This window comes from Rousettus aegyptiacus, unplaced genomic scaffold, assembly GCF_014176215.1.
Source record: "Rousettus aegyptiacus isolate mRouAeg1 unplaced genomic scaffold, mRouAeg1.p scaffold_m13_p_10, whole genome shotgun sequence".
Lineage (NCBI taxonomy): Eukaryota > Metazoa > Chordata > Mammalia > Chiroptera > Pteropodidae > Rousettus > Rousettus aegyptiacus.
The window spans coordinates 47,661,570-47,685,755 of record NW_023416285.1 but is presented as its reverse complement, the minus strand read 5'-3'; the positions used below and the strand labels follow the sequence as shown (position 1 = coordinate 47,685,755).

Below are 24,186 nucleotides of genomic sequence, written 5' to 3'. Positions count from 1 at the left end.
GCCTGATTGCACTTGCTAGGACTTCCAATGTTATATTGAATAAGAGTGGCAATAGTGGACAGCCTTGCCTTGTTTTTGATCTTAGAGAGAAGGTTTTCCGTTTTTCACCATTAAGTATAATGTTGGCTGAGGGCTTGTCATATATGGCCTTTATTATGCTAAGATACTTCTATATCAATTTTGTGAAGTGTTTTTATCATAAATGGGTGCTATATCTTGTTGAAGGCCTTTTCTGCATCTATTGGTATGATCATACGATTCTTATTTTTTAATTTGTTTATGTGGTGTATCACATTAATTGATTTGTGTATGTTGAACCATCCCCATGTCCTTGAGATGAAGCCCACTTGATTGTGATGTATAATCTTTTTAATATGTTGCTGCATTCTGTCCACTGATATCTTATTTAGGATTTTTGCATCTGTGTTCATGAGAGATATCGATCTGTAGTTTTCTTTATTTGTGTTATCTTTACCAGCTTTTGGTATCAGAGTAATATTGACCTCATAAAATGAGTTGGGAAGTATTGCCTCCTCTTCAATTTTTTGGAAGAATTTGAGAAGAATAGGTATTAAATCTTCTTTCAATGTTTGATAGAATTCACTGTTAAAGCTTCTGGTCCTGATCTCTTACTTTTTGGCAGGTTTTTGATGATTGTTTCAATTTCCACTCTGCTGATCATTCTATTTAGATTTTCCAGTTCTTCTTGATTCAGTCTAGGAAGGTTGTATTTTTCTAAATATTGGTCTATTTCTTCTAGGTTATTAAATTTTGTGTTATATACTTTTTCATAGTATTCTTCTATGATCCTTTGTTTTTCTGTAATGTCTGTTGTAATATCCCCTCTTTCACTCCTGATTTTGTTTATTTGTGTCCTTTCTCTTTTTTCTTTAGTGAGACTAGCCAAGGATTAGTCAATTTTATTAACCTTCTCAAAGAACCAGCTCTTTGTTGCATTTATTATTTCTATTCTTTTTTTGTTTTCAGCTTCCTTTATTTCTGCTCTAATTTTGATTATTTCTTTCCTTCTGCTGACTTTAGGCTTCATTTGTTCTTCCTTTTCTAGTTTTTTAAGATGAAGCATTAGGTTATTTATTTGGGCTTGTTCTTGTTTTTGAAGGTAGGCCTATAATGATATGAACTTTCCTCTTATGACTGCTTTTGCCATGTCCCAAAAGTTTTGATATGTTGTACTGTCACTATCGTTTGTTTCTATGTATCTCTTAATCTCCCTTTTTATTTCCTCTCCGATCCAGTTATTCTTCAGTAGTATGTTGTTTAATCTCCATTTATTTGGGGTTCTTTCCACTTTCTTTATACAATTGATCTCTAGTTTCAAAGCGTTATGATCATACAATATGGTTCGTATGATTTCGACCCTCTTATATTTGTTGAGGCTATCTCTGTGTCCCAGTATGTGCTCAATCCTTGAGAATGTTCCACGTGCACTAGAGAAGAATGTATAAGCAGCTGTTTTGGGATGGAAAGCTCTATAAATGTCAATTATATCCAGTTGGTCTAATGTATCATTTAAGGATGTCATTTCCTTATTGATTTTCTATTTGATCTTTCCATATCTGACAGTGGGGTGTTTAAGTCCCCTACTATGATAGTATTTTGGTCTGTTTCTCCCTTTAGTTCTGTTAGTAATTACTTTACATATTTTGGGGCTCCCTGATTGGGAGCATAGATATATAAAGTGTTATGTCTTCTTGGTGTATGATTCCCTTTATCATTATGAAGTGTCCCTCAGTGTCTTTCTTTACCTTTTTTTATTTTTAAGTCTATTTCATCTGATATTAGTATCACTACTCCCACTTTTCTCTGAATGCCATTTTCTTGAAACATCATTTTCCACACTTTCACTTTTAGTCTATATTTGTCTTTGGAACTGAGATGTCTCCTGGAGGCAGCATATGGTTGGGTTTTGTTTTTTGATCCAATCTGCAACTCTTTGGATGATCTGTCAATATCTGACAGAGGGTATTTAGATCCCCTACTATGATAGTGTTTTGTTCTGTTTCTCCCTTTAGTTCTTCTTATAGCCATTTTATCTTTTGCTTTCTGGTAGATCAGTGTTTCCATTGCTTCCCTGTCCTTGTGTTTCTGTTTTCTTTATTTTGGTCGGTTTTTGTGGGTTTTCTCTCTGGTCCTTCTTGTTTATGTTTTATGCTTCAGTTCTAAATCTTTGGCCAGTGGTCACCGTTACAAATATGAAAAGGATAGTTGTATATATACAGTAGTCCTTTTTCTTCTGCATGTGCCTTATCTCCATTCTCCTTTGCAATTTTGGATCTTTGAATAGTGTCCTTTTCAGTCATTTTTGTCTCATTTTGTCCCTATGTATGCTGAATGTTCATTACTATCTTACTATAGCAAATCTCTTCTTATTTTAAGCTTATAATACCCTGATCGTAGTAAAGGTTGTACTCCTTGCTTCTATTGACCTGATAGTCACTTTACTCCTAAGTATGCTTCTTTTTTGTCATTTTATTTTAGGTGAGCTGACCTCTTTTAGTATTTTCTGTAGTTTGGGCCTCATAGTGGAGAATTCTCTCAATTTTTGTATGTTTGGAAAAGTCTTTATTTCTCCTTCATATCTAAAGGAGAGCTTAGCTGGATACATTATTCTTGGTTGGTAGTTCCTTTCATTAAATAGTTTGAATATTTGATTCCACTCTTTCTGGCTTGTCAGGTTTGTGCTGAGAAGTCTGACGATAATCTAATGGGTTTTCCTTTATAGTTTACCATCTTCTTTTTCCTGGCCGCCCTGAAAATTCTGCCTTTGTCATTGATTTTTGATCATTTTAATATGATGTGTTTTGGTGAAGGCCTTTTTGGGTTGAGATAATTGGATGTTCACCTTAGTTGTTCATGGAGTTTAATGGGTTATTTCTCCACCTAGGCATTAATGGAAGTATGTTCTGCTCCCCCGCCCCCAGAAAGATTTATTACATAATGGTCCTTAGCCTGTTGCAAATAAAGTGTTTTTCTTTTGGCTTCCAGTACATGGCATCTAAGCCTCTTGGATCTCTGCTTTGTATAGTGTTAATAATGTCTTTTTTTTTCCTTATAGATGTTTAATCATGCTCGCTACCCTCAGTCTCAGTTCCTGTCAGTATTAGTGACAGTTTTGGTAGCATTCGCTCAGATTCCCCTGGGGCTCCGCAGCATTCTGTCTTGGAGGGTATGGGGGGAGGGTCCCTCTGGGTTAGGGATTGGAGGCTGTGGCTCAGCCTCAGTTTTGCAACTGCTGCTGGTAAAAATCAACTGTTGTTTCTCTGCCATCCCCACTTTTCTGCTGTCCCTGTCTCTCTGCCTTCTGTCCTGATGATTGGGCACTGCTGTGGGCCACATGGAGCTCACAGCACTCTAAAGCAGGGATCTTCAGGGAACTTGCCGCTCCTTTTCCCCTCCCCATCCTCCTGCAGGGAGCTCCGGCTGTGACGGGCAGCTTCTTTGTTACTCCCAGTCCACCACCTGACACCCAGGGTTCTAACCTGTGGTGGTTCCTGTGTGCAGATCCCATACTCTGACATGCTGGTGTGCAGTTTGGGTGTTTTCGGTTGCATTTTAGGTGTTTAGCTTATTGTATTTCAAGGGGAGGGATCTGGGAACATCTCTCATGCCTCCAAGTTTAATCCAATCTCTTCCATACAAATTTTAGATTTGTCCTATTTCCATGAAAAATGCCATTGGGATTTTGATAGGGTTTGTATTGAATCTGTAGATTGCTTCAGGTAGTATGGACATTTTGACAATATTAATTCTTCTAATTCATGAACATGGAATATCTTTCCATTTATTATGTGTCTTCTGCAATTTCCTGCATCAATGTACTGATCTTGTATCCTTCAAATTTACTGAATTCATTTGTTCTTAGATTTTTGATTGTATCTTTAGTGTTTTCTATATATAATGATATGTCATTTGCAAACAGTTACGGTTTTACTTTTTACTTTGCAGTTTGAGGCCTTTTATTTCTTTTTCTAGTGTTGTGTCATTGTTAATATGAACCTAGTATGAGGTCATTTCTAGAGACAGACTTCTAGATAATTCACACAATCACTAATAATATACAATAGATTATACCATTTACACTTTACAAATCAATTTACAATACAAGTTGTCTTGTTTAATCCTTGTAATAATATTGTAAGGATAGATATTATTTTTAGCATTTTAAAGCTGAGGAAACTAAGAGTCATTAGAGTTAGTAATCTGTTTAGGTTTCCACACCTAGTAAACAATAGTACCAGGATTTTAATACAAGTTTCTGAGTCTGAGTATGGGATATTTAGTTTAGCCTAGTCTGTACATATGTTGGTCATGAAAAATGAGTGCATTAATAATGTTCCACTTTGGTTTCCAAGCCTCAACTTTTACCTGAAACCTTGAGTAGGTGAAGGAATTAACTATTAATTTCTTTGGGACTTGAAGTTAAGAGATCCTTGAACCTATTATTAAGAGTAAAGTAAATGGAGCTTTAATTGACCTTAAATTATGTTGTTTCTGCCCGAGGTTTCTTTTTATCGTTGACTGATTCTTTTAAATTTTATTTTAAAGACAAAGTTTTTTAGAGCAGTTTTAGGTTTACAACAAAATTGAGAAGAAGGTATAAAGATATCGCCGATATTTCCTACCCCTACACATTTATAAAATAATAACCTCTCACATTATCAATATCACTCATTGAAGTAGTACATTTTTTTTTTTTTTTTTTTACCAAGGAACCTATGTATCACCTAAAATCTACACTTTACTTTAGGGTTCACTCTTAGTGTTGTACGTTCTGTGGTTTTGGACCAATATATGACACCCATCATGATAATATTATACAGAGTATTTTTACTGCCTTAAAAATTCTCTGTGCTCTGCCTATTCATCTCTCTATCCTACTTCCTACCTTTGGTAACCATTATTCTTTTTATTGTCTTCCGTAATTTTGACTTTTTCAGAATGTCATGAAGGTAGAATCATGCAATATGCATCCTTTTCAGATTGGCCTATTTCACTTAGTAATGTGCATGTTAGTTTCCTCTATTTTTTTTCCTTTGTAGCTTAATAGCTCATTTCTTTTCAGTGTTGAATAATATTCCATTCTCTAGATATATCATAGTTTATTTATTCATTCACCTACTAAAGGATATCTTGGTTGCTCCCAAGTTTTGACAATTGTGAATAAAGCTGCTGTTAACATGTATGTAGGTTTTTGTGTGGACATAAATTTTCAGTTTCTTTTTGGGTAAATACCAAAGAATGCAATTGCTGGATCATATAGTAAGAGTATGTTTCATTTTGTAAGAAATTGCCAAACTGTCTTCCAAAGTGGTTATACCATTTTTCATTCTCGGTAGCAATATATGAGACTTTCTTTTGCTTCATATCCTCACCAGAATTTGGTGTAGTCAGTGGTCCAGATTTTGGCCATTCTAATTGGTAGTAGGGTCTATTCTTGTTTTAATTTGCATTTCCCTGGTGACATATGATGAGGAGCATTTTTTTCATATGCTTATTTTCCATCCATATATCCTCTTTGGTGAGGTTTATGTCAATGTCTTTGGACCATTTTTAAATAAGGTTTTTTGTTTTTCATTTTGTTAAATTTTAAGTTCTTTGTACATTTTGGATAACAGTTCTTTATCAGATGCATCTTTTACAAATGTTTTCTCCTATTTTGTGGCTCGTCCTCTCATTCTTTTGACATTATCTTTAACAGAGAAGAATTTTTTCATTTTAATGAAGTCCAGCTTATCCATTATTTCTTTCATGAATCACGTCTTTGGTCTTGTATCTGAAAAGGCATCACCATAGTCAAGGTCATCTAGGTTTTCTCCTGGGTTATCCTCTAGGAGTTTTGTAGTTTTGTGTTTAACATTTAGGTATATGATCCATTTCAAGTTAATAGTCGTGAAGGGTTTAAGAAGTTCTTTCTTTTTTAAAAAAAAGAAAAAAACTTGCGGAATCTGGTAAGAAGGAAGCCATCTTCTTTAGGAGAGTTTTGTGAGAGAGAACTTTAAATTGGGCACATAATGAAATAAGACAGCAACAAGCCCAAGCCCTGATATTAACCCATAAAATGAAAGAGAATAGCTCATTTGATTCATCAGCTAAGATGAGGAAAGCTGATATTTCTAACCCAACTGCTTCAAGACAAGTACAGATGCTCTGGAGGACCATCCTGAGCAAGAAAAACATAAGGTGAATGGTGCTCAGGAGGCATCTGACCCAAAGAAGCAGTTTGACTGTTTCTCAGCAAAATTATAAATGTTGCTTAAAGGAGGGCTGGACATGTAATTGCTAACATTTCGATCGTAAGCTCTCATGTTTGCTTGTAAAACCCTGCCACCTGCATGATATATTTTCTTGCTGTGTAATATGTATCAGAATATAGCTTTCATTCATTTACTTACAAAGGCAAAGATACGCTTTGGTCATACTGACAGCTGTATAATATGACCAAAGCTCTTGATTTTAGGCCTTTTTTCTCCTTTTTTGTAATGTAAGGATGTTGAAGAATCCCTTAGGTTTCCCCTACACACACTTAAAAAATAAAATCAATGTAAAACATTTAAAAATAAAATCATATTTTACAATTATTTTTATTTAACATAAAGATTCTTCATTTAGATTCCAGGGAATTCATGAATCCTTAATCCACTGAAATTTATAGAAAGTTTGTATGTTTGTCTCCAAACCCCCATAAGTTAAGAATCATTTTTCCTTATCTTTGGTGATCCACAGAGAAGACTGAGCATTAACAAAGAATCAGAAGCAATATTTTTACATTTGACCAAATGAACAGAGCCATAAAACCTTCGTTCTTACAGGGTTGATGTCTTGTATCCCTTAGGAGGGCTATTTCTGAATTTCTTTTGTATACCTTATAAAATCCAGCCATATCTTTTAGATCTGTTCTCAAGGAAAAGAGAAATCTGAAATCTAAATGGAATCATTACTAGGAGTCACTGAGCAATGCTCTACTTTGCTTAAGTGGAGGTCAGATTTCTACTGACTTGTTACTAAGTCCAAAAGAAACTAGGTTTTTATAACCAACCCATAGACACATTTAAAATAGTCAGTAGTATAGTTTTCTCAATTGCCACTACAGATAAACACATTGATGAATTTGTGGTGCAGGTGTTCCTTAAAACCTGGCTTTTAGAGATGCGAGGGTTTGTTAAGTTGTGAGAAAGTGGAAACAAAAGTCAAGAATCATGCAATTCTTCTTTCATTTCCTTTGGGTGATCAGTGTTCATTTGAATGTCAGATTATCCAGGAAAATAAAATCTTACCTGTTTCGTTCACAAAGATGCCTTCCCTTTATTGGACTGTGCATAATGATCAGGTAAAAAAGGATCTGCTTACCTCCAAAAAAAATGTCATTAGAGAGATTTGTTATGGACATTTTATGTCCTGTTTAAAGTTATTTTTTTTCTTTTTTCTTTCTTTCTTTTTTTTTTTTTTAAGCAAGGCAACCCTTGGTTGACCTCACAGATTGCAAGGACCTTGTCAGTTTACAATCCCTTATTTTTTTATTTTTTATACCTACAGCACCTGGTCTTCCTAGGTGGTCTCCCATCCAAGTACTTACCAGGCCCAACCCTGCTTAGCTTCTGAGATCAGAAGGGATCAGGCTTGTTCAGAGTAGCATGGCCATAGACTAAAGTTATTTTCTAATAAGACATAGACATGTCAGTTTTTAAATGATTTTTTGAATTTCTCTGGAACATTGTAAGAAAGAATTTAATTAAAAAAATAATAATTCCATAAATAAAAGCTTTTACCAGTATCATCTCAGGGGGCATATTTTGTCTTACTTTCCTTTCCACTAACATTTATCAATATCATCTTGTGAAACTTGCTTCTTAGAATGACCTTGGTGTTATGGTCCTTTAGCTTTTTTGTTATACTTTGTTAAATAGCTCACAATATTTTACTTACTCGCTTATTTTTTCCATGTGTAAACATCTCCTCAAAGTGTTAAGGTAATCTAAAACAGTTTATGGCTACATATTCATGGAAATAGCCTGAAGGTGACCAGACTACAAGCTGATCTGTGTCTGTACACCCCTTATAGTTTCCGATGGAGAGCACACAAGTCCAGAGATGGTCCTCACCATTCACTTACTTCCCACTGATCAGCGCCCATCCGTGTTCCAAGTCACAGCCCCACTGCTTCAGGTCAGCCCAGGAGCTAGCACTCCTATAGGTAAGAACTGGGAGCCTGAAAGAAACTTGACTTTTGGAACCATAAATCATATTATGGAACCATATTTCAATAACAGCCCCTGTTCAAATGTCTTTTTATTTTAATTAAATTTATTGTGGTAACATTGGTTAATAATGTTATGTAAGTTTCAAGTGTACGATTCTGTAATACATTATCTGTCTATTGCATTGTGCGCTCACCACCCAAAGTTTAGTGTCCTTCTGTCACCATATATTTGACCCCTTTTACCATATTCGTCCTTAAACCTCTTGGTGGTTACCAAAAAGTAATGCCCTCTTCTTTCAGAAGTTGCATGCATTCTCATATATATTCTCCCCTCTGCCCATTTCCATGGATATAGAAGGAACACAGATAGAAGGGAATAAAACCTTCAGAGGCCAATGCTCAGTGATGGAATACAACATAGAATTTATTTTCCAGCCTCCAGGAGATTGATTTGTTGCCATCACTAAAATACATAGTAACAGAGAATAGAGAGAATAGAGGGGAGGGGTTTCAATGGCTGCTCTTGTTTTCTGTTTAGAAAGTAAAGAGTAACAGGAGCAATAACAGAAAAGTTTGTTGGGTCAGTTATTTTGTATGTGATTTTAGTCGCTATGAGTATACTTACTCTTTAGAAGTGTATTATTTTACCAAGAACATCAAGAGCAAACAGTATATACTGTGATTTTTGTTAGGTATGCTCTACAGATTCTTACCCAGTTTCTACATATGGGTATTGGCCTAAAATTAATTATAATCCAACTTATAAACAAGCCATATATACAAAGACAACTGTCACTTTTGCCCTATTTCTTATTTCAGTGATGGCTAGAGCAGCCATTGTTAAAATAATTTGGCTCTTTTGTAGATTCAGAGAAAGAAGAAGGGAAAAAAAAAAACAATGAAAAGCAAACCAATTTTGGGGAACATTTTCTGGAAGAAAACCTACCCTAGCCAGTCAGAACTGGCCTTCTTCTGGCTTCCATATCCTCATTGGTATGGAAGAAAAATGGTGTTCGGAATTCAGAGATAATTACTTATAAGTTAACTTTTGGAAGAACCTACTTGCATTTTGGAATTGACTACATTATCACTTTTCACTTTTTTTGTGGTCGATTGGAATTAAACAGTGCTTTCTTATGAGCATCAGATTAACCACAATATGACTTTCAGCCTAACTTATAGCTGTAATATATACAGAATATATAATTAATGTATGTATCTCCTTACCTTGCTTTATTCTCCTGACTGTAGGACTTCAGTTGGTAGTAAGAGATACTGATACAGCACCCAAAGAACTCTTCTTTGAGCTTCGGAAACCTCCAGAACATGGTGTGCTCCTTAAGTACACAGCTGAGTTCCAAGGGCCCATGACTACAGGTAGCTGCTCACTCTGTCATCAACCTACTTGAAGGATCTCTTGCTCTACAGGAAGTTTTATGTGTCTCAGACAAAAATTAAAGCAACTTTATAGGACAAACTATGAGGAGATGCTTAGAAAGGAAAAACCTTTAGTGTTTAACCCATCGGCTGAAATATTTGGGACTTCTTTCTCTGCACCACTGCCAGTGCCCCTAAACTATAAAGTCATAGGCGAAATTGGATGATTTCTGAAACCTAGAGCAAACTCATTTAGAACAACCTCATATGAATCGTCAGCTGCCACTTTCTTATGGATTGTTTGTGGACATGAAATTTTTTTCCTTTAATCTCACATGTAAATCTTCACAATATTTATTGCACTGTGACTATTATAGTGTAAACTACATACATCTTCATCCATAAGAAAAGGGGACACATTTAAAAAGTATTATCTATGCAATTTAGCAGTGCAAAAATGATCAACTTTCCAAAATAATATTTACCATACTTTCTCCAGTAGAAAAAAATAATACATACTTATTTTTTGGAAAGTACAGAGAAGCACAAAGAATACAATGAAATATAATTTTTAATAGTCATCCCTTATATATCAAAGTGGCTGTTGTCCCTTTCAGAGTAGCCACCTTGGAATGCTATATACTTATTCCAATAATCCATACTTCTCAAAAGCTTTATATAATTCCTAATAAACTCATAATAATGCATTATTCTGAATATTTCCGTAGAGGGAGGGGGCCAAGTTTTTAACATTTAAGGTAGATTGAATTTGTGAGAACAACCAGTAATTACTTAGGAGTCACAAAAGCAGAGTTTTAAAAATTTACTGAACCAAAGCAAGGTCATTAGAATAGATTTCTAATATTCTAAGGGAAATACTTTAGGGGCATAACAATCGCAGCCCTGTTTTAGGCACAATGCCATGAACACCAGTAAATCACAATAATACAATGTCAAAAGAGAAGGCTTAGAAGATGAATAGAGAGAATAAATAAATTCTTTAGTTTATTCACATAATGTAGAGTTGAATATAAGATCCAAGAAGACCAGTACCTCAGCTATGCTCTGAGGAATTGTTGAGGCCCATGGTACTAGGTGGCATTTCTCATTAATTTTGAGAAGCTTTAATGTTGTATATTAAAAATTCTAAAATTCTAATAAATCCTGAAGTTTAACTTTTTTAATTTTTAATTTTGTTTAAACCTATTTTCCCAGACTTCTATAACAAAACTTTTTTCACATGCCTATCAAATCTATTATAAATTAGTACTCTAGACTTAGTTTGGGTTTCTAACATTAAGTACATTTTTCAATCTTTACATATTTTTTAATTAAAAAAAAATACTCTCAAAACAAAGATTTCTGACTGCTTTGTCAAGCATAATTTATTTTCTTAACTATTTCAAAGAGTTTTTAGTATCAAGGTTAGATCTAGAAGGACTATTATAAAGAATAGAAGCTTGTCCTTTATTCTCTAGAACTATGAAGGACCTTATAGAGACATATTTTGTTGATGTGATTAAGAACTTAAAAAAAATTAGAGCTATGTCGAGTAGAATGAGTTACCTTATAAAAGACTGAGGCTTCCACCTTGAAGAGTATTGAAGGACAGGTTAAATAACCCTTTTTCAAGGGGAGTATAAAGAGAATCCTATATTGAGTGGGTGGTTGGACTAATTAGCTTACATCTCCCAGAGATTATGATCCTATACATACTTTGAAATACTGAGATCAAAGGTGTTATATAAATGAAAAGCTTCATTCCCAGAAGTAATTGGTTTTGTAATTTGTTTTATTCTTCAAAGGTGACACTTTCACATATGAGGACATTGAGAAAAATGCCCTGCAGTATCTCCACGATGGCTCCTCTGCCCGGGAGGACAGCATGGAGATCTCAGTGACGGACGGCATCTCTGCAACAGCGCTGGAAGTGAGAGTGGAGGTGTCGCTGTCAGAGGACCCTGGGCCTCGGCTGGCCGCCGGCACCTCTCTGAGCATTACTGTTGCTAGTAAAAGCACAGCTGTGATCACGAGGTCACACCTAGCTTATGTTGTAAGTACTTACCTTCGTCTTGTTCTCCACTGCACCCTCTGACTGGGCTGAGTAGAAAGCAATGTCACGATTGAGTGTTTGGGACATCGGGTATATGGCCATATAAAGAACTTTTTTCTCAACTTCCCTATAGTTCTCCTTTTAGGAATAGTTACACTCTTTGTTCCAACTGCTCTCAGTGTCTCGTTAACTGACAGGTAAATGAGCAAACCTGTTGAAAACAATGGGTATGTGTAGGGATGAGCGATTGTCAACAGAAACAATGTCAGAAAAGTCCACCTTCCCAAAAAGTCCCTATTTTAAGCTCTATCTATAATATTTCAAATGAAAAATTTGAAAGAGCATTACAGAAGAAATTGCCTGACTAATAGGTATGATACGTCATGGCCCACTTTTTTTGAGAAAAAGCACACTTTTCACCAGCTTTTGCCTCAGGACCAGCTCTAGACAGAATCCTGGCATGTTCCTCTGGCAGTGCCTCTCTGCCAGATTTCCTAGGCAAGATTCCTGGCTCATTCTCCATTCCATTCTGCAAAAGAGTCAGGGTGGTTAGGGGACCACAGGAAAATTCAGGAACTCTAGGCTTGCTTGTTTTTCTCTCATCTAGCCTTAACTTAATAAGTGATCTTGGTAATTAAATTTATCTTCTTTCTTTGATTTTACCTCTGGAGCTCAGGATCATGAGGATAATTAATTTTTTTTTCAATTATATGTTATAAACAGATATGAGTTCTCTATGTAAACATATAATGAGTAGTTTTAACAAATACCTTGAAAATAAGAGTGATTAGCTGAATGGTAATTATTCTTAGTATTGAATTTTTCCTTTGCTAATCTTTAAAATTCCAACCAATAACCTGGCCTTAAAAAAAAAAAAAAACTATATAGTTTTAAGTAATCTGTTTCTAGGCTGAAGAGTCTGGCTATAAAATCTAGTCCTGAATAGTAGCATGAAAGATAAAGCATTGGCCTGGGAACAATTGCTTCAATTGCTTTTGCACAGATTTTCCCCTCAAATTGCCTTTTCTTAAATTATGGGAAGCTGCATTCCACCCTGATTCTTCTCATGGGTCTAGTATAGTTTCAGAATAGCTTTGATTTTTGTTTTTTTGTTTTGTTTTGTTTTTAATTGACAGGTGATTTTTTCCATAGGTTATGGTCTTTTGAATCTTATGAAACTCATGAATTCATAAAAATATATGAATACAGATTTAATCAATAGATCATCAAGGCTTGAAAAATGTTTGACAGACCAAAATTGCACTCCAGGAGCAGTTCCTACCCATTAACTGCGTATTATAAGCTGCATATCAAAATACAAGCCCATTGGCAACTGAACGTGCATTTTCTGAAATTGATTGAATGTGAATTTACCCACTAGAGCAGAAAGACTCCAAAAGAACTATTCTAGCCTGCTGAAAGCATAGCATATTTAAAAGACTTAGCTAAGTTACATAGTAACTTTCTCTGAGGGCTGTAGAAGAATTTTGTTGTACTTAAGGTAATGGGGAAAATTTTTCCAGAAATGCATAGTTAGTGAGTTTGCAGTAAACATCTAGAAAAGTTGGAAAAGCCATCTGAAATCCTGGTCATAAATGAAGCAGAATATAAAAAGATTGAAGCAGGTGAGCCTGATCTTAATTAGAGTATCATTAGCTGTAAAACGGTGACATAATGCAGGGAAAGACAAAAGGCAGAAATGGGATTCTTTCTGATTTGCTTCTTAATGGTGGTTTCCTATACAGTTCGCTATGCACTGCAAGTAAACAAGTAGGGGAGAGATGGGATGGGATGGGTTTTGTAATTAGAACGGATGGAATGTAATCCAAGTTCACCACTTACAAGAGTATATTAACCCTTGGCAAGATACTTAATTCTTTAGGGCAACATGGGGAGGATGATATAAGATTAATCTGAAAAGCTAATAGCATTTACATGTGCCAGCCAAAAATAGAATAATTCAAAATATGATACCATCTATAACATTACATAACACATCTAGGAATAAATGTAACAAAAGATGTGTAACTTCTAGGGAAAATTGATGGTATGACTATGAAGAAAACCCAGAAGAATCTTTGATGAAGTATTAGAAATAAAAGAATTTACCAAGAGGTCAGTTAGAACATCAATAAAGCAATAAGTCGCTTTATATAAGCAAAACAATAGCCAGTAAATGTAATTAAAAAGATAATACCACCTGTAATAGCATTACAAAAATCATGTTCATTGGATTAAATCTAACAAAAAACCAAGCAGTCTTCTTATAAGGAAAATTATAACATTTAACCGACAGGCATTTTTCAAAGCACTAAATAAATGAAAAAGATAATATGAGCAAATTAAGTCTATATACCATTATCTACCAATTCAATGGGCAGAAATTTAAAAATCTGAAAACATCAAATGCTGGAGAGGGAAAGGATCTACAGGAGGTTCTTTGCGGTGGAAGTGTAATCTGGAACAACAACTTTCAGAAAGAATTTGGCATTGTCTTGTGAGGATAAGTGGTCGTATACCCTAACCATTCTACTTTTGGAGCCCTATCCATGAGAAATCTTCACATGTACACCGAAGGATTTGTACAAGAATGTCCATAGCAATACTACCCATAATAGCAAAAATATTGAAACAAGCCAAATGCTCATCAACAGGATGACAGATGACTCGTGATGTACTTACTCTAGGGAATATTAGAGAACACTCAAAACAGATGAACTATAGCTACACAATACACTATTAATGAATCTTAGCAGTCTGCTATTAAGTAAAAGGAAAAATCAATCCCATAAGAGGAGAGTCTAATTCCATTTTCATAAGTCTAAAAAGAAAACTAAAAATACTTTCTAGTAATATATCAAACTATATCCAGAAATTAAAGAAAATGAGAAACAAGATCCAAGGTGATGGTGGGCGCAGGGAGAGGATAACAGAGAAACACACAGGTAAATATTAATTATTAAAATTCTAGTCCACGTGTTGAATGGTGGGTCAACAGATGTATAAATAATAAAAAAGAAATGGAACAATGAATGAGTGAGTACGAAAGAAGTAAGAAAGTCTTTGACCCATTTCCCAGTCACCCCGAGAACAGTCTCTTGGTGGCGCTGGCAGCTGCAGTGTTCTCCGAGATAACTCGCGGATTACGGTCCTGACCTTACGTAACCCCCAAAGTTTTCCACGAATTATCTTTTATTATTTTCACGTCGCTCTAGTATATCAGTCGTCTTTGAAAACGAATGACATCATTCTATTTATAGCATTCTGTTTTTAGTAGTGTTATTTTCATTTACAAAATACAGTAATTCTTGACTGTTGAAAATATCAAATCCTAGAAAATGTAGCATTCCTACGTGTGATGTTAACATCGTTCTCTAATGGTTGTTAGCTGAAGATTCATTTCATAAATCTGATTTATGTATACATTTGTTACATTAGAATTAGAGACAAGTTCTGTTTAGAAATCACTCCAAGAACAGTTTTTTATATTTTATTTTCACATTGAAAACCAGTCAGATTTGCTTCAGCATCAAAGAGCGTGTTTACATAAAATTAAATTAACGCTGACAGTGAGTTGCACTTTGTTTTTTTTAACAGAAAATGGGTTAAGTAGAAAGGTTACATAAGAAAAGGTTTATAGTCTTATGATTTTTTTGCATCCATAATATCTTGGATATCTCAAAATAGTAATTTATTTAAATTAAGACAACATTTTAAGGAAAAAAAAATCTAGCTAATTTCATATTTTCAAACCCAGCCATCATTTCAGATTTGAAACATTATAATAAGGTGTGCCTGATGTGAAATAAGCATTTCTTTGCCAAATTTGCCAGTGAGGAATTTAGAAGAGATTCCTTCTAATCAAGACTCGGGGGCTCTGTCCTTGTAGTTTATTGCCATTTCAGAAGACAATACCTTAGAACTCTCAGCTGTCTTTTTAAAATTCTCTTTCAGGGTGTACTCACAGTAATATTAGAAGTAGTCTTTTAGAAGCCTACATATTGTATTTGACAAACCATGTGGAAAAATAGAGAAACTTTTAAAGTATAAATTGAGGGGAAATTTTCCGAAGTTTTGCAGCTTCAATGCATTTGAATTTCTTTCCTTGTTAGTGTCAAGTGATGTGAAGAAATATGGGAAATTCTGTGATCTTGCCTTGAGGCTCTGAACTGCTAACTTAAAAAGGCCCCCGGGGCTAGAAATGAAAACTAAAATCTGCTGTCCCCAGATCACCAGTATTTGTGCTCACATTCCTGATCCAATACCTCAACTAACTACAGCTTAGCTGTGAAAATTTGCATTTGAGAGTACACTGAACTATGCAATATTACCTTCATTCTTGCTGAGGTAAAGTGTAAAGTGCCCCCACGTTCAAATTTACTGCTCTAAAACATGAATAACAAAGAGAAACTTTCCAAGAAGATGTTGCCTGCCTCCTAGATATTTCCAAAAATACCCTCGAAGAAAGAGGGAATGGTTCATTAATACAGTCCATTTTTGTCCATGTAGAAACACAGAAAGCCAATTTTATTTCTCAGTAAATAATGCAGAAAGAAAGGGAAATTGTCTCTGTAAGATGTTCAGTCCTGATAGAATGAAATCTGTAAGATTCCCTAAATTCTGTTAAACTAAAATTTTTATCACATGTAATGTTAAAGTGAGTCAATGGCTAAGCTAAAAAATTTTCATTCTTTCTGTTTCACAGATTTTTCTTTAATATTGTATTATATGTTATAAAGGAATTTTACCTGTTTCTGAAAAGCAAACCATCCTTAGAAACTCTAGAAGCAGCCTACAACTGTTTTTAGAAGATGATGTATATCTCTATGTTCTGTTCTTCACTAAATGCTTGTAGTAAAAACAAACCTTGTGTGGTTCTTTTAGTAACAATATGGCTTCTAGGCCCCATGCCTAAAATGCATTTCCCCACTCTTAGATACTTTTGAAAGAAGACATTAGCAAAGTGACATTTTAGGAGGAATAAATACTGCAGTTTGAAATGATGTTGCTTTATCACAAAGGAAAAGAGACATTTCCAATTAGCAGAGAAAGAAGTACCTGAGATCTTTTTAACTATTGGAAGTATTTATTCCTGCAAATATGTATTCATGTCTTCTCTCATATTTTCTCGATTAGGACGATTCTTCCCCTGACTCAAAGATCTGGATTCAGTTAAGTTCTCTGCCCATGTATGGTGCTCTCTTAAGAACCTCCGGACCTGAGGTGGAGGAAATCTCAGAGATTTCCAATTTCACAATGGAAGACATCAATAACAAGAAAATAAAGTATGTAACCACTTTGTATTACTTGACAAGATTTTTAAAAATTATATTAAAATAGTCAAATAACTAACCAGTAGCTCCCTTGAAATATTATATTGCTCGTGGCCCCATTTTTAAACAAAATTGCAGTCATCTTACCTGGCTTCTCAGTATAGCTCATTCATTTGATTCTTCTCTCTGGCCTCTGTAGGTACTCAGCTGTGTTTGAAACAGATGGTGATCTGGTTACTGATAGCTTCCATTTCTCGGTGTCTGATATGGACCACAACCGTCTGGACAATCAGATGTTTACCATCATGATCACTCCTGTCAAGAATCCGCCTCCAGTCATTGCTTTTGCTGACCTTATCACGGTAAACAATTCTCAGATCAATAAAAAGCGAGTGCTACAGAGAGCTGGACTCTGCGGTGATGTACCCAAGTTGTCTGCCGAGTTCTTCCCCCAAAGTATAGAGGCAATAGTATCGGGATATGCATGGTTTTCAGTCGTGGGTTTTTCAAAAAGTAAGAAAAGAATTAACTATATATAGAAAATTAAATCATTATATCCTCATTATTCTGTTAGTCAACAAATATGTATGTGCCAGACATAAATGCTCAATGTATATAGTATTTTGTATATTATACTAAATGTGTATAGTAGTGGGAGTAAAATTAGAAGTGGAATATAGCTTTGAGGAGTTTACAATCTAATGTTTGCAACAACTAAAACATGGGGATATGGACAATGTCCCCAAGTCACTCCTTAAATCAAGATAGCACATCACTGTAAACACTGTTGACTGTTCTTTGGGTTAGGGAAGGTATGAGGCTAGATAATATATCCTGATCATAACCTCACCCAGATCTGAATTTAAGTGCCGATTCTGTAACTTACCAGCTAGTAACCTTGGATCAATGATGTAATCTTTCTTAGCCTCAATTTCTTTATCTTTAAAATATTACTATTCCTGTTGCATAGAGGATTGCTCTGATAATTAATAAAATATCATTTAAAAAAAAACCCAAAACCTGGTATAGTACCAACATATGGTAGGGATTTCATAAAAGTTAATTCACTTTCCTTGTTCTGCTCTCTATACATACCATAATGCCAAAACATAAGGAGATTTTCTGGTTTTATTAAGCAACTTAAAATTGATAAAACTGAGTTGTTTCTAAATGGCCCTGATATTCCACCCATTTTCCCATTTCCACACCTTGGGGTAGCCATTTGGACCTTGCCCATTCGAGTCAGGCTGACCTTCCACTTTGTAATTTGTCAGTCTTCCTACATTTAGCCAAGAGTTGTTCAAAGTGAAAGGGCTTGGTCATATCTAGCAGGCTAGCAAAAAACACCAGGCTCAGGTTGCAGAGTCAGCATAGTAAGCAGGGCCCTAAGGAGAAAGTTAGTTTGAACAACCGCTTTTACTTACACTGATTTATTTTCCTCTTTGACATTAAGATAAGCACTAGTTTTCGGGTATGGTGAGCACTTTCTTTCTGCATACCCATAAATGTATACTGTAAAGGAAAAAAATGGGACTTTTATTCTGGGCGGGAACACCTATAGGACAGTAGCCCTCACCGTATCTGAGGGAGGAGTAGTGGATGATCATTTCTAGCCACGGGCTTTTGAATGTTGATGTGGAAGGAAGGCAGCCATCCTGTCGTGCAGCTGTGCTGAGGTGGGTGATTAGAATGGTCCAGAGCTGCTTTATAACCAGATCCATCATTGAAGGAAGCACGACTTTGAAGGGAGACATGGAAGTCATCGTGCCTGAGTGTCGCTTTGAGAGGCGCTGAAAGATTGCCTGGCTTCAGCAGCATGCACATTTCTCATCTCGTCTGTAGAGGATCTGCCTTCTCAAACAAGTGAAATTGGTGCTGGAAGGTCACCCCAGGCAGCACTTTGTAATTCAGTTCTTTTTACTGCAGTTATGTGCAACCGCCCAAGGACTCTGCAATCTTTTCTTTCTAGGTTGACGAGGGAGGGAGAGCCCCACTCTCATTTCACCATTTCTTTGCTGCTGATGATCAAGACAACCTCCAGGGAGATGCCATCATTAGACTAAGTGCCCTGCCCAAGTACGGCTGCATTGAGAACACAGGAACAGGTACCAGCAAGAGCTTTGCTGTCGGAGTGTTCCAGACCTGAAAGGAAGGGAGGGCAGAAGGGGGCAGCTGCCTCCGATTAAGCTTGGACATGGAGAACTGAAGGGGAATGTAACTATTTCAAAGTGATGGATGGATGGAAGGAAGGAAGGAAGGAAGGAAGGAAGGAAGGAAGGAAGGAAGGAAGGAAGGAAGGAAGTTTTCATCTACTCATCAGAAATTTGCTGAGCATTCTGTGTGTGCCAGGCACTTTTTAAAGAATTAGGGATACATCAGTAAAGAAAACAGACAGAAACCCCTACCTTTGTGGTGCCTTAAACCCTGGTGGAGGGAGACAGATAAGAAACCTAACAAATGAGAAAATTGTGTACAATGTTAGGAGGTAAATCAATGCTATGGAAAAAAAATAGAGCAGAGTAAGGAGATTTGGATGCCAGCGATGGGGATGGAGGGCCTTGTGGATTACACTCAGAACTGAGTGTCAAGAAAATAAAAATGTCTGTCCTCTCATTGTGAGGCAGCTGCAGTTTAGCTGAGCCACAGCTTATGTCTTAGCTTCTTCCGAGGATATGACATAAATTGAAATGTGGGCATGTCTATCTGTGACCTTCTCCTTAGCATCCCTCTCCCTCCGCCATCTGCCCTGGACCCGCTGCTCTTGGTGGAGACATGAGGAGACATGTATTGTCCACAGGCCCCCTGAGACCATAGTGACTGGCAGTTGAGACAGCTCCTGGCGGGTTATGTGCTGCTACCTCTGCAGTGAGATTCCTGAATGGCAGTGGTTGGCTCTCATTGGCTTGCAGCTAGTGGCTCCCACAGAGAGGCCATTGACTGAAGGTGTCTGCGGCCGGCATGGCGTCTGAGATTTGAGCCTAGTTACCAGAAACTCATTTGGCAGTGGTCATGCTTTTCTATAGAAAATCTTGGGTCTTTTCCCCATCTTGCCTTTCAGTGTGTACACTTTGACTTGTTTATCACCAAATTAGATTTATCTCAGCAAAAGTTTATGGTAGATGTAATGGATATACATATTAATAAGACACAGCCCCTGCCTTGAGTGGGAGACAGATATGAAGACTGATAAATTACAATAAATAAAATGGCAGGACAGGGTAAGGAGCAAAACACTGAGAAAGTACTTAGGACAAAACAATTACTTTTGCCTGGGAAGTCAGGAAAAGTCTAAGGAAGTGACTTTTGAGCTGGACCTTGGAAGGTTAGTGGGAATGAGTCGCTGTGGTCAGAGGGAAAATAGAATGTCTGGGAGAGGGAAGAGTATGGTCAAAGGTGAGAAATCAGGTAAGGATGGTTGCCCCAGGCCTTATCTTCTATCCAGACGGTTTTTTCTTAGGCCTTCCTAAAACAGTTTTACATTATTAACTGGAATGCACGCAGAGGAATATTTTACTGGTCTGGAAGTCATGTTTTTGGCAAGCCTCAGCCTCTCTAAAAATGGTTCTGAAACTTTAAAGTGCATAAGACTCAGTTTCCTGGGCAGCAACCTAGAGTTCCTGTTGGAGAAGGTTGGTGAGGCCTGTGAATTTGCATTCCTCACCCACTCAAAGGTGATGCCACTGATGCTGATCCAAGGGCCACACTTGGAGGACCACTGCTCTATATTAGCATGAATGTGGCAGTAAGGAAAAGATGTTCAAGGCACAAATAACTGTCCCAAGACACATCACTTCAAGACCTTACTCTTTGCTCCACGGTTGGTATGAACCAAGTCTGTTTTATCTGTGTGAAACTAGCTACCTAGATTCAAAATTCAGCTGATCAGAACACCTTTTTAAAAACATTAGAAGCAGCTTACACTTCCTACCAGCAAGCCAGAAAGAAACAGAATAATTACATTAAATATAAAATCTAACAGTGTGTCATCGACATTCATTTAGTACCAGCACAAATAGGACAGGACACACCTCAATTACCTCTAGGGCATCCGAGCAATGCAGTAATAGATGTTCGTAATAGCCTGCATGCATCAAGAACGATTTAATTCGCACATAGTATATTCTGTTTAAGAAGGCAAGGAAACACATGAAAAAGAGAATGTGCAATTTTAAAAATTGGAAGGGTTGATGCTGAAAGCTTCAGTGACAGATTCACTTGTTGAATAGCTTGTTTTCTAATGGCAGAAAACAAGTCATTATTCTGTCTGAGTATATTTTTAGGCATCATTTACTTTGCTTAGGCTAATTTTGACCCAAATGAAGAAGCCACATTTCTCAGATTTATAGCGATCGATGGAAAGAGAAAATAAAAATTTGAAGAAATTATAGCAGTTTCTTCTGGAAACCCTGAACTGTGTGTGTCTAGGGATTAGACCTCTCTACACTTTCGGTGTCAAGAGATATAAAATCTGAGGGTTAAAATTTTAAAAAATTCAGGTCGTTGAAGAAAAAATTATTTGTCTTGAATTCTTATTTCGAACGAAGTATATTTAAAATTCATTTATTTCTAATCTTTCTGTTAGGAGGACAACAAAAAATGACACTGTCTACAGTTCAGGAAGTCAACGGCCTGTTAATATAAGACCTGATCTTTGTAAAGGACCATGGACAGCCTTGTTGCTTTCAGGTCTTCTAGCTAAACTTTTCTTTGTTGATCTATCCAGGGAATGCTCGAAGACACAAGTGTCTCTTTTTCCTCCTCTCTTTAAAAGAAAATGTGGTAACAATTTAAAACTAATCAATTAGAGAGAGTCAGACCAAGTAAGAGGCAAGTCATCCATCAGGGAGACAGTGCTTACTCTTCCCCTTGGTTTTTGACAAAAAAACCAAGGGTTGGGATGAATGGAAGAGTTAACCAGAGCCAGCACTTCCTATAAGAGCTCTGAATCATACTTGAACATATCAGTACCCAAATGACCCCTGAGTTCTGGATGGTCCCTGAGCCACAGTGCCTTGGTGGACCATCCCACGGGCTAAGCTCTGACCCATGAGGTTTCCTTAAGGAACTGAAAGGTCAAGTGAAAATATGCTTAAGGAGAAGTTTCTTAGATAAAAAGATATAAAGTTAACCTTTTCTGATGTAAAATAAGAGGGTTCCTCTTGCAGGATATACCAGGTAGAATGGTCTTGAAACTGACTAAAGTGTAAGATAGAACTTTTGCTATTGTGTCATTAATTGCCCTAGCACTTGTCAAAGATTTATAACAAAACAACCACTGATTCTATGGTATATAAAATAATGACATTCTGAGTTCTTTCATGCATATTCTCTCATTGATTCGCCTTGGAAATAGCAGGGCAGGTATATCAATTTATAGATGGGAAATAGTGGGGAACATGGGATTTGATCCCAAGACTTCCAATTTCTGGTCCTGTGCTCATTCCACTCTACCACCTGTACCTTTAAACATATTTTCATTTTTTGTTGATAATCCTGTCATGTTTCTAGTTCAGCTTAGTAAGCAGGATGGATCCAGGTAAAAGTTCTCTCTTGTTGATAATGCAGGTGATCGTTTTGGCCCTGGAACTATCAGTGACCTAGAGGCATCGTTCCCTATTCAAGACATCCTGGAAAACTATATTTACTACTTTCAGAGTGTTCATGAAAGCATTGAGCCAACCCATGATATTTTTAGTTTCTATGTAAGTGATGGAAACAGTCGTTCGGAAATCCACAGCATCAATATCACCATTGAGGTAAAGACTTTGGAAGTTGGAAAAGTTAGACCTTTGACCATAATATCTCACTATTAGATAGCTTTATATAAACTCAAAAGCAAAGAGAATTGGATTTGTTTTTCAATTTTAGAGGTCAATGTAAAAATATAACCCTGACCTATAGGAAACTTACAATATTAAGGCTGGCATTTGGGGATGGTCTGACTTGGAAATCTGAATTTTCATTTCAGGGTAAAATCTATTCTTTCTGTGTGAAAACAGTTTGTGAGGGTCAGATAGAAAAACCTTGCCAGTCTCATAGTTACATGAAAACTAATATACACCTATTTTTCCCTTAAATTGTTGTATGCGGTTCTGTGTGCCTTATCTTAACTTTTTAATGCATTTATTCATTAAATCATAACATCAAAGAAATGTATTTTTTGATGCTGCATTTATTTTCATTAGAGCAACTACATAGGCTTGCTCTATCATCCTAGGGAGAGAGAGAGAGAGAGATAAAAGACAAAACTCAGAATGGAATACCCTCTGCCTAGGGACAATAAAACATACAGTACCCTCAGTACCCTTTAGGGTCAGTGATGGAGGGGGGCTGGAATGGGGGCAGTAAGACAGCTTTAAAAACCCACACTTTCAAATATGGTATGCTCCCACAGGTACTGTGATGTGCTTAGGGCTTTCTAAGACAGCTCTGATTACAAATGATGTGCCCTTTTATCCCCCAAATCTACTCGTACTTTTCTAACAATATATCCTTATTCTCAGTCTGGAAAATATGATCATTGTACCTATGAAAAATATCTGAGAAGATTTGTGCGGAATGTTCACTCGTTTTTTTTTTCAAGGGGATATTTTGTTTGTGTGATTGCTTTCCTTTAAAACTAAGCATATTGATTGGGAATTAAAGATAGTGACACATTAAATGCTATTTCAATAGTTAAAGTTAATGTGACAATATTACTTTCTTTGACTAATGTGCATTTTTCTTTCTTAAACCAATATCTTTATGAGACCTAATATTTTATTGTTTAATCAGAGGAAGAATGATGAGCCTCCCAAGATGACTTTGTGGCCCCTCCGAGTGCAGCTGAGCTCGGGAGTGGTGATAAGCAATTCTTCTTTGAGCCTGCAAGACCTGGACACCCCAGATAATGAGCTGATTTTTGTATTGACAAAAAAGCCTGACCACGGTAGGACACAGTGCTATATAAAGCTTCTTAATTGAGGTACCAGTAGATTATTAAAATAAATACAGATTTCAATTGATTCTTCCTCTGCCTTGCCTGTATGTCATCCATTCTTTACATCAAAGTATAATCAAATTCATGGCTAGCTAATATTCTTCAGGGTCACAGTAGACATAAGTTGCTCTAAAAACCTGAATCCTAGGTAATTGGTGTTTCTGGAATTCAGTTTTAGCTGTTTTCTTGCTTTCCTATGTAAACTCAGGCAAAACAGGTTTTAGAGTCTGCATATCCTCTTCTCACAGTCGGCATTATTGCTTGATAATCCTGGGCCATCTCATGC

The 24,186-nt window shown here is 36.3% G+C and overlaps 1 protein-coding gene and 1 non-coding gene across 5 annotated transcripts in view; one reads left to right on the top strand and one right to left on the bottom strand.

The window, feature by feature from the left end:
- The window catches only part of FRAS1 (Fraser extracellular matrix complex subunit 1), a 404,163-nt gene that overhangs the window by 304,705 nt on the left and 75,272 nt on the right, over positions 1-24,186 (top strand). For all 4 annotated transcript variants that reach the window (XM_016154420.2, XM_016154419.2, XM_036227812.1 and 1 more), the window contains 8 exons: positions 8,081-8,212; positions 9,470-9,595; positions 11,401-11,648; positions 16,785-16,933; positions 17,121-17,283; positions 18,891-19,026; positions 22,487-22,677; positions 23,696-23,849. In XM_016154420.2, coding sequence (XP_016009906.2) covers positions 8,081-8,212; positions 9,470-9,595; positions 11,401-11,648; positions 16,785-16,933; positions 17,121-17,283; positions 18,891-19,026; positions 22,487-22,677; positions 23,696-23,849 — 1,299 coding nt within the window. The remainder of the gene's footprint in view (positions 1-8,080; positions 8,213-9,469; positions 9,596-11,400; positions 11,649-16,784; positions 16,934-17,120; positions 17,284-18,890; positions 19,027-22,486; positions 22,678-23,695; positions 23,850-24,186) is intronic.
- LOC118609044 lies at positions 7,546-7,664 on the bottom strand. The gene has a single exon (XR_004953234.1). It is a non-coding gene; the product is annotated as a 5S ribosomal RNA (ribosomal RNA).